Source organism: Oncorhynchus kisutch, linkage group LG17 (genome assembly GCF_002021735.2).
Source record: "Oncorhynchus kisutch isolate 150728-3 linkage group LG17, Okis_V2, whole genome shotgun sequence".
NCBI lineage: Eukaryota > Metazoa > Chordata > Actinopteri > Salmoniformes > Salmonidae > Oncorhynchus > Oncorhynchus kisutch.
The window spans coordinates 76,019,298-76,034,288 of NC_034190.2; the positions used below are offsets into that span (position 1 = coordinate 76,019,298).

At 40.6% G+C, this 14,991-nt stretch overlaps 1 protein-coding gene across 1 annotated transcript in view; it reads right to left on the minus strand.

Moving 5' to 3' along the window:
* Positions 1-877: 877 nt before the first annotated feature.
* The window catches only part of l1cama (L1 cell adhesion molecule, paralog a), an 89,829-nt gene continuing 75,715 nt past the window's right edge, over positions 878-14,991 (minus strand). The window contains exons 23-29 of the mRNA XM_031794625.1: positions 13,140-13,313; positions 8,082-8,195; positions 7,649-7,798; positions 6,805-6,936; positions 5,722-5,794; positions 5,302-5,313; positions 878-4,829 (exon numbers count right to left, since the gene is read on the minus strand). Of these exons, the coding sequence (XP_031650485.1) occupies positions 4,571-4,829; positions 5,302-5,313; positions 5,722-5,794; positions 6,805-6,936; positions 7,649-7,798; positions 8,082-8,195; positions 13,140-13,313 (914 nt within the window). The 3' untranslated portion in view covers positions 878-4,570. The remainder of the gene's footprint in view (positions 4,830-5,301; positions 5,314-5,721; positions 5,795-6,804; positions 6,937-7,648; positions 7,799-8,081; positions 8,196-13,139; positions 13,314-14,991) is intronic.

The following is a 14,991-nucleotide window of genomic DNA, read 5'->3' on the forward strand; positions in this document are numbered from 1 at the left end:
GTCTCGCTCCATTGCACCACAGACTGTCCAGGAGATGGCGGATGCTTTAGTCCAGGTCTGGGAGGAGATCCCTCAGGAGACCATCCGCCACCTCATCAGGAGCATGCCCAGGCGTTGTAGGGAGGTCATACAGGTACGTGGAGGCCACACACACTACTGAGCCTCATTTTGACTTGTTTTAAGGACATTACATCAAAGTTGGATCAGCCTGTAGTGTGGTTTTCCACTTTAATTTGAGTGTGACTCCAAATCCAGACCTCCATGGGTTGATAAATTTGATTTCCATTGATCATTTTTGTGTGATTTTGTTGTCAGCACATTCAACTATGTAAAGAAAAAAGTATTTAATAAGAATATTTCATTCATTCAGATCTAGGATGTGTTATTTTAGTGTTCCCTTTATTTTTTTTTGCAGTGTATAAAGAGATACTGTACATGGTGAAACAATTGAAAGTCCCAGTTTTCACATAAAAAGAGGGACTGTTTTAGCTGTACACCAGCCGACCCACAGCCCAGAACCAGTTCAGCAGCAGCTCACGCTGGGGGATCACCAGCACAGACTCACCGCACAATACGGGATCTCAGATTCAGATGATAGGCACAACACAACAATAAAATCAAGTTTATGGTATAGGCACACGTTACATGTTTTCATGTCTTTTAAGATTTAGTCACTAGGTCAAATGTTGAAGTGTTCTGCAACTTATTCTCTCAGGAGCTTTATTTGATGTATAAAATGACTATCTAGCTGTTCTTTTATGTTTCATGTGTCGTGGTCAGTATCTAATTTGGCATATCTTTTGAAGATAAACATGCATGTTACCATCTTTAGACATGAATGCTAAGAGTAATTTAAATGATGACAACCCGATGATGCCTCTTTTGGTTCAGATTGTTCCAAGTTCTTTTTATTTAATCAATCACATATTTAGTTACACGTAGCTGATTCATAATGCAGATAGTTACATTGTCATTGGGCCCATAACATACAGTACAAGACCCCCTCCATACAGTTATCCCAACCCACTTCACTTCAGTCTCAACCAATGGCACGAGCACACTAGCCCAGTCCCAGATCGGTTTGTACTGTCTTGCCAACTCCTACGACTTTAGCATGATAACAACCATAGGAGTTTGCTATACAACCCAAACAGATCTGGGACCAGGGTGTGAATTCACTACTGTACCTTCCAGTCCCCCAAAACCATTTTACTAGTGTTGCACCCCAAACAAAGCACACAGAGGCACTCTGTCTCCCCTCAGGCAGTGAAATACATAGTGTACATAGTGTCCCTCCCCTCCCTCCATCACGAATATAAATCCATGAATGTCATGTCCTAAAATATGTTGTTGCTGTCGTTCTCCTCTATATGCAATTCTTATTCACTTTGTTTATTTGCTTTGATGTTGTATAAAAAACAGGAAAGGAAAGTAACAGAGGGGAAAAAACAAACGCTAGCGCTGTCTGGCTTAGACGATCTCCTCACTGACAACGTAAGAAGCAAAGCAGAGCCAGATAGATATATAGGCAGGCAGGCTGGCTGGCAGGCAGTAGAGTGAGTATCTGTGTGTTCAGTAGTTCACTCATTCAAAGCAAACATTTGTCCTGAAATCACACCATGATAAACACAGATGGTTAGCAGCTCTATTGGCACCCTATTTCCCCATATAGTGCACCTTTGGCCAGGGCATATGGTTATTTATCTGAACACAAAGGGCTCTGGCCATAAGTAGTGCACTATATAGGGAGCCATTTGTGATGCAATCCATAGTCGTGATAGAATAACTGGCATATTACTTCATTTTCTCATTCCCATATGAAAATAGATTTCTGAAAATAAATGTTTTTGTCCTGAGTGTATCTGTAACAGCAAACTACAGGGAGCTGGGCTCACTCAAACCTCTCGTTCAGACCCACTGTCTTTCTGCCAAGCCAGAGTCAATCCCACTTTCTCTATCCCATCTCCCTGGGGATGCACTGAACAGTAACGGTTTGGCTTGCAGTCAGACCTGGGTTCAAATAGTATTCACCCTTTCTCAAATACTTCAAGCTGTGCTTGATTGAGATTGCCTGGAACAATGGAACAAATAGAGTAGTCCCAAAAGTGCAAACCTTGGTCTCCGGTGATCCAGGCAGGCCCAATCAAACTCTTCTTTGAAATAAAAATAATCTTATTTGAACCTGGGTCTGTCTCAGAATAGACTGTAGGCTAGATTGACTGGGTGAGCAGTGAGAGCAGAGCCAGCACATTGCATATGCTCCCTGTGGTGCTTCATCACCAGCTAGCTCACTGCATCCCTCCTTGCCTCATCATCACACTGCCTCAGCACAAAAAGTGTATGAAATGGCAACCTAGTCCCATAATTAGTGCACTACATAGGGAATAAATTGCATTTTCAGACACAGTACATAGACTCTCAACAGATACTCACTGGACTGCAAAGGGACACTTTAAAGTCAGGAAACAAAACATTGATGTACATGAGGAACATTAGCCTACTTTTTAACCTCTGCTTTCAATAGGTGGGTTTTGATTCTACTGTATATTTTAAAATGACATTAGCTACTGATTCATCTCGACACCCAGAATCAAATCTCACATGCGCACTTCTACTAGTAGTGATGTAAAATGTATGTTTGTAGTTGTCTTTTAGAGCGTTTGTAACATGAAATGGTGTGAAGATACATTTTTTATGTACTATTGAATATTTGTTTTAACAGTCAAATCACTGTCATCACCTTCAAAACAAGTATTCATTCATAGGTTCGTTGTTACAAAACACAAATGAAATGTATTTTTAAGTCAACTTTAAAGTAAACTTAAAACACACATTTTTATCAAACAAACTCATCGATAAATAACAATATTTTGGGTTGTATTTACATTCAGAGCGACATTTAAAAAAAAGTGATCTTTCTAGGTCTCGTTCCTCTCTAGAGAGATACCTCTGTTCTCCTTCTCTAAATGCTTGTTTCTGTCTGCTTCTTGTCATCATTCTTACCATTGTATAATTCAAAACAAAGAGTTTTTGGCATGTAAATATTATTTCTACTCAGCCCTACAAAGAACACATTCTACACATTAGATGCATAAAGCAACCAATCTACGCATATGCCTTTCAGCCCAATCTGCTGATCAGGTAAGCCTGTTTTGGATTGCCAGCATGCATTGTTCATGGCTTGAATTAAAGAAAGATAGAGAGAATCTGTGTATTTTACTACAAGCTAACTGTAAATATACAGAACTACTGCTCCCTACCACACATTATAGCGTGTAATAGTGTTATGTTATGCTATACTATGACATGAAGAGGTATGGGAAAGATGACATTTATCAGCTGACAGTTTAATACACCGTAGAAAGAGACAGACAGAATAGATACAGAAAGCTAGAGGTCTACATATAAATTACAATATCATACCAATAATGAAGTCACTCTTGTGGTGAAAAGGCAAGTGTAGAGTACAGTAGAGTAGAGAGGAGTAGAGAAGAGAGGAGTAGAGTAGAGTAGAGAGGAGTAGAATAGAAAAGAGAGGAGTAGATTAGAGTAGAGTAGAGAGGAGTAGAGTAAAGTAGAGAAGAGAGGAGTAGATTAGAATAGAGAAGAGTAGAGTACAGTAGAGTAGAGTAGAGAGGAGTAGATTAGAATAGAGAAGAGTAGAGAGGAGTAGATTAGAAGAGAGGAGTAGAGTAGAGTAGAAAAGAAAAGAGGAGTAGAGTAGAGAGGTGTAGATTAGAGTAGAGAAGATGATTAGAGTAGAGTAGAGTAGAGTAGAGTAGAGTAGAGTAGAGTAGAGTAGAGTAGAGTAGAGTAGAGTAGATAAGAGGAGAGGAGTAGAGTGGATTAGAGTAGAGAGGAGTAGAGTAGAGAGGAGAAGATGAGTAAAGTAGAGTAGATAAGTTAGAAGTAGAGAGGAGTAGATAAGAGTAGAGAGGAGAAGAGGAGTATAGTAGAGTAGATAAGAGTGGAGTAGAGTAGATGAGTGGAGTAGAGTAGATAAGAATGGAGCAGAGTAGATAAGAGAGGAATAGAGTAGATAGGAGTAGAGTAGAGTAGATTAGAGAGGAGTAGAGTAGATAAGAGAGGAATAGAGTAGATAAGAGAGGACTAGATAAGAGAGGAGCAGAGTGGATAAAAGAGGAGTAGAGTAGATAAGAGAGGAGTAGAGTAGATAAGAGTGGAGTAGAGTAGAGGAGGAGAGAGGACTAGAGTAAGGATGTAATCTGGTGCTCTGTGTTGAGGGCCAGTAGGCACTGGAACTCATAATGAACATGTTGTACATTTCTATAATACTTTATATGTCTAGATAGATAACATTGTAGAATAACAGATGCTTCTGAATGGTCAGTAGTATATTGATCATATAGTCAGTGATTTTATCAATGGAAAAGTCAGTCAAGTAGATAGCTAGATAGATGTGTTAGAGATAGCTAGGAGTGTGTGGGCAGTGGGCATGTTTATATTGTTGACATGTTGTACTGTAGTTGACAGAGATATTTTGGTCTAACAGATAAACAGTTACTAAGGCAACGGGATTATCTAAAACGGCCACCTCTAACTAACTAGCCTAATCTAAAATGGCGACCGAGTTGGGCAGACCATTGGTGGTGGTGTTGGGATTGAGGGGGGAGCTGTCCTGCAGTGTGCCCGGGTCCGGGGTGGCTTCGCTGGGTCGGCTGTACTGGCTGACCAGGGATTCTTCCATGGTCACCTCGGTGACAGCAATGCTACCGTTGTTATAGCCATCCAGGTTGTCGTCACTGATACACAGTTTGCTCTCATCACACAGAGACGGCTGGCTGGCTGTCCGCTTCTCCTCGTTGTCACTACAGGATGGAGGGAGAAATTGTGGGGAGAAAGGGGGGGGGGGGGGTAGAGAAAGACGGATAGAGAGGTATAGAAAGAAAGAGGGAGATGAAAGGAGGTTGGTAGGTGGGAGAGTGTTACTATGTGTGGGTGGTTCACCAGTGGAGGCTGCTGAGGGGATGACGGCTCATAATAATGGAGCAAATGGAATGACATCAAACCATGTGTTTGATGTATTTGATACCATTCTACTGATTCCGCTCCAGCCATTACCACGAGCCCGTCCTCCCCAATTAAGGAGCCACCAACCTCCTGTGCGGTTCACATACCAATGTCAGTCATTGTATTGTATCACATAGCCATAGGAAGGGTATTGGCTAGGTATACTGGGAAAAGAAGAGGATAAATGGGAGAGGAGCCTCTAGAAAAAACATAGACTATTTGGAGTCAGTTGCAGGAAAGGCATGCAGAGTAGAGCACCTTACAGCATACCTCTCAAGAGATCTGGCAAAGCAGGGGAAAGCATTATGGGAGAGAGGAACAGTAATGAACACAGGACGCTGGGATAAAAACACACATATCTTTTCAAACAGGGAATCAAAGCGATCATGTTGACATTTAAAACATGCTAATTTGCGGGGTATTGACTTGCATTGTTTGTTTTTATTATTATTATTTATTTTTTTGCATTTTCATGACAGCAGCCAGGTAAACAAAGCCAAACCATGGATCGCTGTCTTACCTTGTCCAAAGACTGCTTACAAGGTAAGGAAACCAATATGTCATTTTGTAACTTGGGTAAACTATCTTTTTAACTAATATTCAACAATTATATAATCTACAGGTTAGAAGGAATATTAAGACATGATCAATGCCTAATAATCAGTATATCGTCTGATTAGACAGGCCAACCTGTACTCTCCGAATGTTTCATCCTTCATAGGGCGCGCCTCAGAGTCTACCTGACCCTCCTCCTTATCTTTGACTGAGAGAGAGAGAGAGAGAGAGAGAGAGAGAGAGAGAGAGAGAGAGAGAGAGAGAGAGAGAGAGAGAGAGAGAGAGAGAGACAGACAGACAGACAGACAGACAGACAGACAGACAGACAGACAGACAGACAGACAGACAGACAGACAGACAGACAGACAGACAGACAGACAGACAGACAGACAGACAGACAGACAGACAGACAGACCAGACAGACAGACAGACAGACAGACAGACAGACAGACAGACAGACAGACAGACAGACAGACAGACAGACAGACAGACAGACAGAAGAGAGAGAGAGAAAGAGAGAGAGACAGAAAGAGAGAGAGACAGAAAGAGAAACAGAAAGAGAGAGCGCGACAGGGAGGGAGAGAGAGAGAGACAGAGAGAGAGAGATAGAGACAGAGCGACAGAGAGAGAGAGAGAGAGAGAGAGCGTGACAGGGAGAGAGAAAGAGAGATAATTTAATTTCTGTATCTGTTCATTAATCAGTAGAATGTCCTTTCTAAGCTAGTGGCTGGCTGAGGTTTTGGTAATGACATAGACGCTGGCCAGTTAGTGAACTAGCAGCACAACAATATAGAGAATGTGTTGTGCTTTTTTAGAGCTGCCTGGTCTGCTACATATCATGTGATTTGTCAGAAACTCCCTGACATATAGGGTTTCTCAGAAACAATATGGTATGGCCCAACTCGGTGGACTTGTGGTTGGAGTGTCCGCCCTGATATTGGAAGTTTTATTCCCGGCCGAGTCATCCCAAAGACTGTAAAAATGGGACCTGATGCGTCTTTGCTTGGCACTCAGCATTAAGTGGTTGTGGTTTATTAGAAACTATATTCTACAGTATATGTGGTTTGTTAGAAACTATATTCTACAGTATATGTGGTTTGTTAGAAACTATATTCTACAGTATATGTGTTGTGTTAGAAACTACATTCTACAGTATATGTGGTGTGTTAGACCTGACGTGGTTTGTCTGGTATCTGGTGGTGTTATATTTACACCTACCTGAATACTTTCCCCCTTTGCCCCTCTTGATAAAGCAGAGGATGAGCAGCACCAGCAGCAACAGCACGATGGCGCTCACGAGCCCAATAAACCAGCCCTGAGTAGCAAAGCCTGTCTGCATATCCATCACCCCTACATAGGGAGGGAGGGAGGGAGGGAGGGAGGGAGGGAGGGAGGGAGGGAGGGAGGGAGGGAGGGAGGGAGGGAGGGAGGGAGGGAGGGAGGGAGGGAGGGAGGGAGGGAGGGAGGGAGGGAGGGAGGGAGGGAGGGAGGGAGGGAGGGAGGGAGGGAGGGAAGACAGATGGGAATGGACAGAGGTCGAGTGAAAGGGAGAGAGGGTCGTAGCAAGGGATTGTAGAGAGACGTAGGGGGATGAAAGGAAGGATGAAAGGAAGAGAAGAGATTAAGAAGAGAGGGTGGGTATGGAGCGCACACGCACTGTGGCTCAGTCGATACACACACTCACACAGACATAACCTAACATACATTACACTAGGGATGTAGGAAATACAGTCCAATTCTCCAAACAAATACTACTAATGGAGCACTTCATTTGGCCTCTGAACGTCTTGCCATCTAGTCTCTTTCATGTAGGACATTTCAAAGCAAAGCACTTCCAACAATAGCAGAGTGCTGCTGTACACTGTCAGATGTAGGCAGGAGAGGCCCAAAGGAGAAGCTGTTTTGCTGTGCGTGTCTGTATGTGTGTGTGTGTGTGTGTGTGTGTGTGTGTGTGTGTGTGTGTGTGTGTGTCTGCGTCTAGGTGTGTGTGTACAGCCTGGGATTCCTACCAATCCCTCGGTTTCAGTCTCCCAGAATATATATATATTACTGCCTCCGGTACCTGCTCCCTTTGTGGTGATCTCAGTCTCCCAGAAGGTGTTGTTGCTGAAGGTGAATCTGAGGCGATACTGTGACCCCGGGGTCAGACCTTTCAGCTGGTAGAATGATGCAGACGAGTTCAGCTTCTCAGACTGCTTCCACTTCCCACCGTCTGAAGACAAAATAACCACTTTATTTGTTTAGACATAGAAATAGACAAAATATATAGTTTTCCTTCTTGTTCTTACAGGCAGGGGAGTGAAGTTATATTTACAGATTTATTTTAAAAACATGTCAGTCTCCTCCAGAGCGACTATGTTTAAATTTCACGTTTCCAGTCAGTTACAAGTGTGTTTGGTGTTTCCACAGGTATACTGTTGGTCAGCTGGTAGTGCATGTTCTTGTTGAGGTACTGTACCTGCACGGCCACATGCACACACAAAGCTCATACGTACCTTGCTTGTTGAGGTACTGGACCTGGAAGCTCACACTCCTCTGTCTCTGGCCTGGCACCCAGCTCAGGTTAACAGATTTCTCTCCTACATACAAGCTGATGTTGGACGGAGGAGCTGGAATGGGTTGAGAAGGGGTTCGGGTGATTCTCATGGAACCAGTTGTAACCATGGCAGTAGCAAATTGAGTTAGAAAAACATTATGCATCTGCAACAATCAGTTATCATTCTAAAGACTAAGATGCCTAGTTTATAGTGCAGTATTTTATTTGAAATACCTTTGATATTTTTACAATAATTTTGTACAGATTTCACCCAAAATTCTCATGACCAAAATGCATCCAGATTAAATTATCTGATCATTTGATACAATTTTACCTTAGAAAAACCAAACTTAACTGAATAAAACACAAAATATGTTGCTGTTGTTTGTCCATAAATCATACAAATGGTATACTAGTTGAAGTTTACATTAAACTATAATATTTCTTACATAAAAACACAGTGTGTTTGTTTCTCATTACATAACACTTTTTCAAATTGCTGTAAAAATTCCAATCAAAGTTTTATTCAGCCATGATACATCATCTAGAGGAGTAGTCCTTAGATGAGCACAAGTTCATTTCATTTATTCACCTATATGCCTTCAGAATGATGATCTTATTCTCAAAACAACCCCTTTACGACACTTGACCTTCTTATTGCCGAAATTACTAAAAAACTCAAATTGAGAAAAACTTAGAGAATTATTACCTTACCAACGTGGAGGCATGAATGGGCTTTAGTGATGTGGTCAATTGTTTGCTGACTCATAATGGCTGTCTCCTATTACCTGAAGATTGAGCGAAGGGCCTTTCATTACCAAAACACACATTTCTAATTTCCACATCATTTTTAGGTTTCTAATTTCCGCATCATTTTTCGGTCTGTTTCAGTCATGAGAACCTTAATTTATGTAATGATAATAAGCTCATTGTAATGTAAAGTCAGGGGATGTGCTGGTAACTTTAATTATTCACAAGGCCCACTGCTTACACCTATTGTATAGCTTTTTCTTGTGAAACATCAGTTATTTGATTAAGTAGGGGTTGTCAAGAAATACACATTTAATTTACTTGAAGCTACAATATGGAGTTTGTGTTTCAGCAAAGAGCAACCCTGCCACTTAAAGGAGGAGATTTTGACAGGTGCACCTGTTTTAGCGCTTACCTATACTGTCGTCTGATATCCCAAGACAGTTTTGGTCCATATCCCACATATTTAAATACTTTATAGGCATATCATGTTATGTAATGTATCCTTAGGATCCCATTCAATTTTGAAATGCATCTAAAATACCTTGGAACCACACATATCCATGTCATTATTACACCAACATTGCCTGTAAAGGCCTTGGAGAAATGCGTTTTTTTATAGTGACTTGTTTATACTTAAATCCACGTTTGAAAATACTTGCGCGTAATTACAGTCAGGTTAAAATAAATAGTGGAGGTACGCCATACCGGTAAAACGTGAGCCGATCACAATATATATGCCAATACACCAGTATTTAATTAACATGAACAATTTGCGATATATTTTGTGGTATACGCTTCAAATTGCGTTGTGGTTTGAGAAGAACCCTACACTTTGTCAAGGCGGGGATGAGTGGCCGAGATTTATGGATTGAAACTCTTGGCCTTCCGTAGAGACGCTCGCAGACAAGGCGGAGATGTGTGGCGGAGACCGAGGTGCGCGTGGACAACAGTGGATCTATCAATTCAGGGTACAAGTGTAGGTCTCACAACGTTCACATCATTTCATTACGCTACTGGGGCCCCGTGCCCCCGTACATTACGCAAGGGGCCCCGTGCGTAATGACGCAGCGGGTATGTCTGTTTCCATTCATCAAATTGCGTGTGCACAGTGCACGTGAACGAAAGTGCGCGTGTAGCCAACAGCCTTTGTTAAGTTATTGACAATCGGATGAAAACATCATAACATCATCACATTAAAAGGCATACTGTAGGCAGCGTGATGCATACTGTAGGCAGCGCGTCCATAAGGCTAGGAGAAGCTAAGCTTTCCCTAAAGTAAATTGAATTAAATAGCCAAAATTATATAGCCTAATTAGCGTATTCCTGTCTATACAGAAATCTAAAATAAAATAATAAAAAATAGGCTACTACACCAGAAAGCATGATTTGGCCACAGAGGAACATGAGCTTCTTAGATTGTTTTAAATCGCATTGCCTATAGTTGGAAGGGCAGCGTGCGCAGCAAATACCGAATATACTGAACAAAAATAATAACGCAACATGCAACAATTTAAAATATTTTACTGTGTTACAGTTCATAAGGGAATCAGTCAATTGAAATAAATTAGGCCCTAATATATGGATTTAACATGACTGGGCAGGGGTGCAGCCATGGGTGGGCTTTGGAGGGCATAGGCCCACCCACTTCGCAGCCAGGCCCAGCCAATCAGAATGGGTTTTTCCCCACAAAAGGGCTTTATTACAGACCCAAATACTCCTCACCCTCGCATTGTGTTGTGTGACAAAACTGCACATTTTAAAGTGGCCTTTTATTGTCCCCAGCACAAGGTGTACCTGTGTAATGATCATGCTGTTCAATCAGCTTCTTGATAAGCCACACCTGTCAGGTGGATGGATTATCTTGGCCATGGAGACATTTCTCACTAACAGGGATGTAAACAAATTTGTGAACAAAATTTTAGAGAAATAAACTTTTTGTAAGGATGGAACATTTTCTTTGATTTTTTTCTTTCAGTTCAAACACATGTTGTGTTTATATTTTTGTTCAGTGTAGATGATTGTTAAGTTGCGACTGTGAGTGAAAAGCAGAAAGACCCAGCCAGGCATATCTCAATATTTAAAAATACAATCATGGAAAAACTGTTTGGAAAGCAAATGGCTATTGCTGTATAGAGTTGACAATGAAAAGACTCCAATCTGTCTTTTAGTTATCAACATTCTTAATTTAAAGGAGCGAACAATAGCCTATCTTACATCGGCCATATCCCCGGTAAGTGTGCATATTAACTGTCTTCAAATAAAATAAAATAAAATACTGTGAAATGCTTACTTACAAGCCCTTAACCAACAATGCAGTTTAAAGAAAATAGTGTTAAGAAAATATTTACTAAATAAAGTTATTTAAAAAAACATTTTTTAAGTAACACAGCAAAATGACTATAACGAGGCACGATACAGGGGATACTGGTACTGAGTCAATGTGTGGGGGTACAGGTTAGTCGAGGTCATTTGTACATGTAGGTAGGGGTAAAGTGACTATGCATAGATAATAAACAGAGAGTAGCAGCAATGTAAAAACAAAGGGGTGGCCAATGCAAATAGTCCGGGTAGCCATTTGATTCATTGTTCAGCAGACTTATGGCTTGGGGGGTAGAAGCTGTTAAGAAGCCTCTTGGTCCTAGACTTGGCACTCTGGTACCACTTGCCATGTGATAGCAGAGAGAACAGTCTATGACTTTGGTGACTGGAGTCTTTGACAATTTTTGGGGCCTTCCTCTGACACCGCCTGGTATATGCCACTTTTGTTTGTTTTTGGACAATAATTTCCTCCTCCAGGTTAGATGGACGTCATATTCTATGTGTCGCCCCTTTTCGTAGGACGATTATATGGATCAGACAACATCTTTTTGTCAGTGTCAGCAGAGTAGGCTACCCTGTCATTTTTGTAGAATAAAAAAATGTGCAAAGAAATGAATTCCACTTCCACCCCTGATTACAGTACTTATAATTAAGATGAGGGGTATTTTAGTCCATTTTATTAAGATCAGTGATTTCAGTATTATGCAAGTCAAATTTTGCGATTAACAGATGACAGTTTGATGATGTATTGGGTTAATGAATCTCTAGTAGAGCTCAGTACAGTTCTTCAATGGCAAACTTTGCAACACTCATTATCAAAACATACATTCTCATCTCCAAAACCTGTTTATTATTGTCATAAGCACCAATATTTAGAAAATATTAGGAGAAATAAATGTCTACTTTAGTCATTTTGGCCGAATCAGATGGTGTGTTTGTTCTTTATCCAAATATGTGTACATGAAAATAATAAGTCATTTTGACAAAAAACAAGATTCAGAAAAGGTTGTGTGTTGCATTAATGAGATAAATTACAAAGTAAAAGTTTATAGTTAAATAAGAAATATATTTGTTTTCATTGTATGTTTACCTCAGGCCTTTTCATTATGTAAGCAATGTTAAAAAAATATTAGATTTGTTAATAACTTTTTTGGACTTCAGAAACTGTTGCGGTAATGAGAATTTGACATTGCTAGTTGTGGAAATTGTAGTAGAATGCATAATATTTCATCAATAAACATAACAATAATTATGAAATAGATCAATACAGATTCTAATCTTAGTGATCCAAGAAGAATTATGGTGGAAAATGTTTATTTCAATTGTGTGCCATTTTCATGAGAATCACCAAGTTAGAATCTCTTCCACCCTTTTAGTGTTAAACCACTCAGTAATATTACTTATGCGCTAATGTCACCACAGCATGATACATCCACCAGTAAACACTATGTTTTAATGTTGGGTTTTATGTGTATGAAACCGGGAGACACATTTCCACATTGTGTAGACAAAACCGTTGTTCTACTTCTAATCGTCCTGCAGTCCTGCCTCCGTCCAGTGTGGTGCCTGGTGATGGGCTGTCAATCAATCAACCTGTTAGTGTTAACCCTCTCTGTGTGTTCTATAAATACTCCTCCTGCAGTACTGCCTCCGTCCAGTGTGGTGCCTGGTGATGGGCTGTCAATCAATCAACCTGTTAGTGTTAACCCTCTCTGTGTGTTCTATAAATACTCCTCCTGCAGTACTGCCTCCGTCCAGTGTGGTGCCTGGTGATGGGCTGTCAATCAATCAACCTGTTAGTGTTAACCCTCTCTGTGTGTTCTATAAATACTCCTCCTGCAGTACTGCCTCCGTCCAGTGTGGTGCCTGGTGATGGGCTGTCAATCAATCAACCTGTTAGTGTTAACCCTCTCTGTGTGTTCATATAAATCTCCTGCAGTACTACCTCCGTCCAGTGTGGTAGCTCCCTCCCTGGTGATAGGCTCTCCGTCCCCAGCCGAGGTGCGCCCCCTCAGGTAGAAGCGGTAGCGGCTGTGAGGGTCCAACTGCTTCAGGGTCAGGTGAGTGACCTTGTGATCGTCTATCGTCTCCACCTGCATCGAGCTGTCACTCTTTATGACTACAGAGGACAGACAGGAAGGTTAGGGTGTGTATGTGTGTGTGTGTGCGTGTGTTTATTTGTGTGTGTGTCTGTCTATCAGTGTGGTCGTCTATGGTCTCCACCTGCATCGGGCTGTCGTCACTCTTCACGACTATAGGGGCATAGAGAGGAAAGGTCGACTAGAACACTCAATAACGTTTGTCTCTGACAGAATTTGAGGAATAGTCTATAACGTTATGTAGGTTTGTCTCTGACATAGTTGAGGAATAGTCTATAACGTTATGTAGGTTTGTCTCTGACAGAATTTGAGGAATAGTCTATAACGTTATGTAGGTTTGTCTCTGACAGAATTTGAGGAATAGTCTATAACGTTATGTAGGTTTGTCTCTGACAGAATTTGAGGAATAGTCTATAACGTTATGTAGGTTTGTCTCTGACATAGTTGAGGAATAGTCTATAACGTTATGTAGGTTTGTCTCTGACAGAATTTGAGGAATAGTCTATAACGTTATGTAGGTTTGTCTCTGACATAGTTGAGGAATAGTCTATAACGTTATGTAGGTTTGTCTCTGACAGAATTTGAGGAATAGTCTATAACGTTATGTAGGTTTGTCTCTGACAGAATTTGAGGAATAGTCTATAACGTTATGTAGGTTTGTCTCTGACATAGTTGAGGAATAGTCTATAACGTTATGTAGGTTTGTCTCTGACATAGTTGAGGAATAGTCTATAACGTTATGTAGGTTTGTCTCTGACATAGTTGAGGAATAGTCTATAACGTTATGTAGGTTTGTCTCTGACAGAATTTGAGGAATAGTCTATAACGTTATGTAGGTTTGTCTCTGACAGAATTTGAGGAATAGTCTATAACGTTATGTAGGTTTGTCTCTGACATAGTTGAGGAATAGTCTATAACGTTATGTAGGTTTGTCTCTGACAGAATTTGAGGAATAGTCTATAACGTTATGTAGGTTTGTCTCTGACAGAATTTGAGGAATAGTCTATAACGTTATGTAGGTTTGTCTCTGACAGAATTTGAGGAATAGTCTATAACGTTATGTAGGTTTGTCTCTGACAGAATTTGAGGAATAGTCTATAACGTTATGTAGGTTTGTCTCTGACAGAATTTGAGGAATAGTCTATAACGTTATGTAGGTTTGTCTCTGACAGAATTTGAGGAATAGTCTATAACGTTATGTAGGTTTGTCTCTGACAGAATTTGAGGAATAGTCTATAACGTTATGTAGGTTTGTCTCTGACAGAATTTGAGGAATAGTCTATAACGTTATGTAGGTTTGTCTCTGACAGAATTTGAGGAATAGTCTATAACGTTATGTAGGTTTGTCTCTGACATAGTTGAGGAATAGTCTATAACGTTATGTAGGTTTGTCTCTGACATAGTTGAGGAATAGTCTATAACGTTATGTAGGTTTGTCTCTGACATAGTTGAGGAATAGTCTATAACGTTATGTAGGTTTGTCTCTGACATAGTTGAGGAATAGTCTATAACGTTATGTAGGTTTGTCTTGATGGATTGATGGAATATGATTGATATATAATTCACTAGCCATCTTTAGAAGTGATATGTCACTGAGAAACAACAGAGATAGATCAGTGATACCATATGATAATAAGTAGCACTGTTGTCTTTTACAAGACAGAGAAACAGACAAGACGTGTAGACTTGCTATGACAG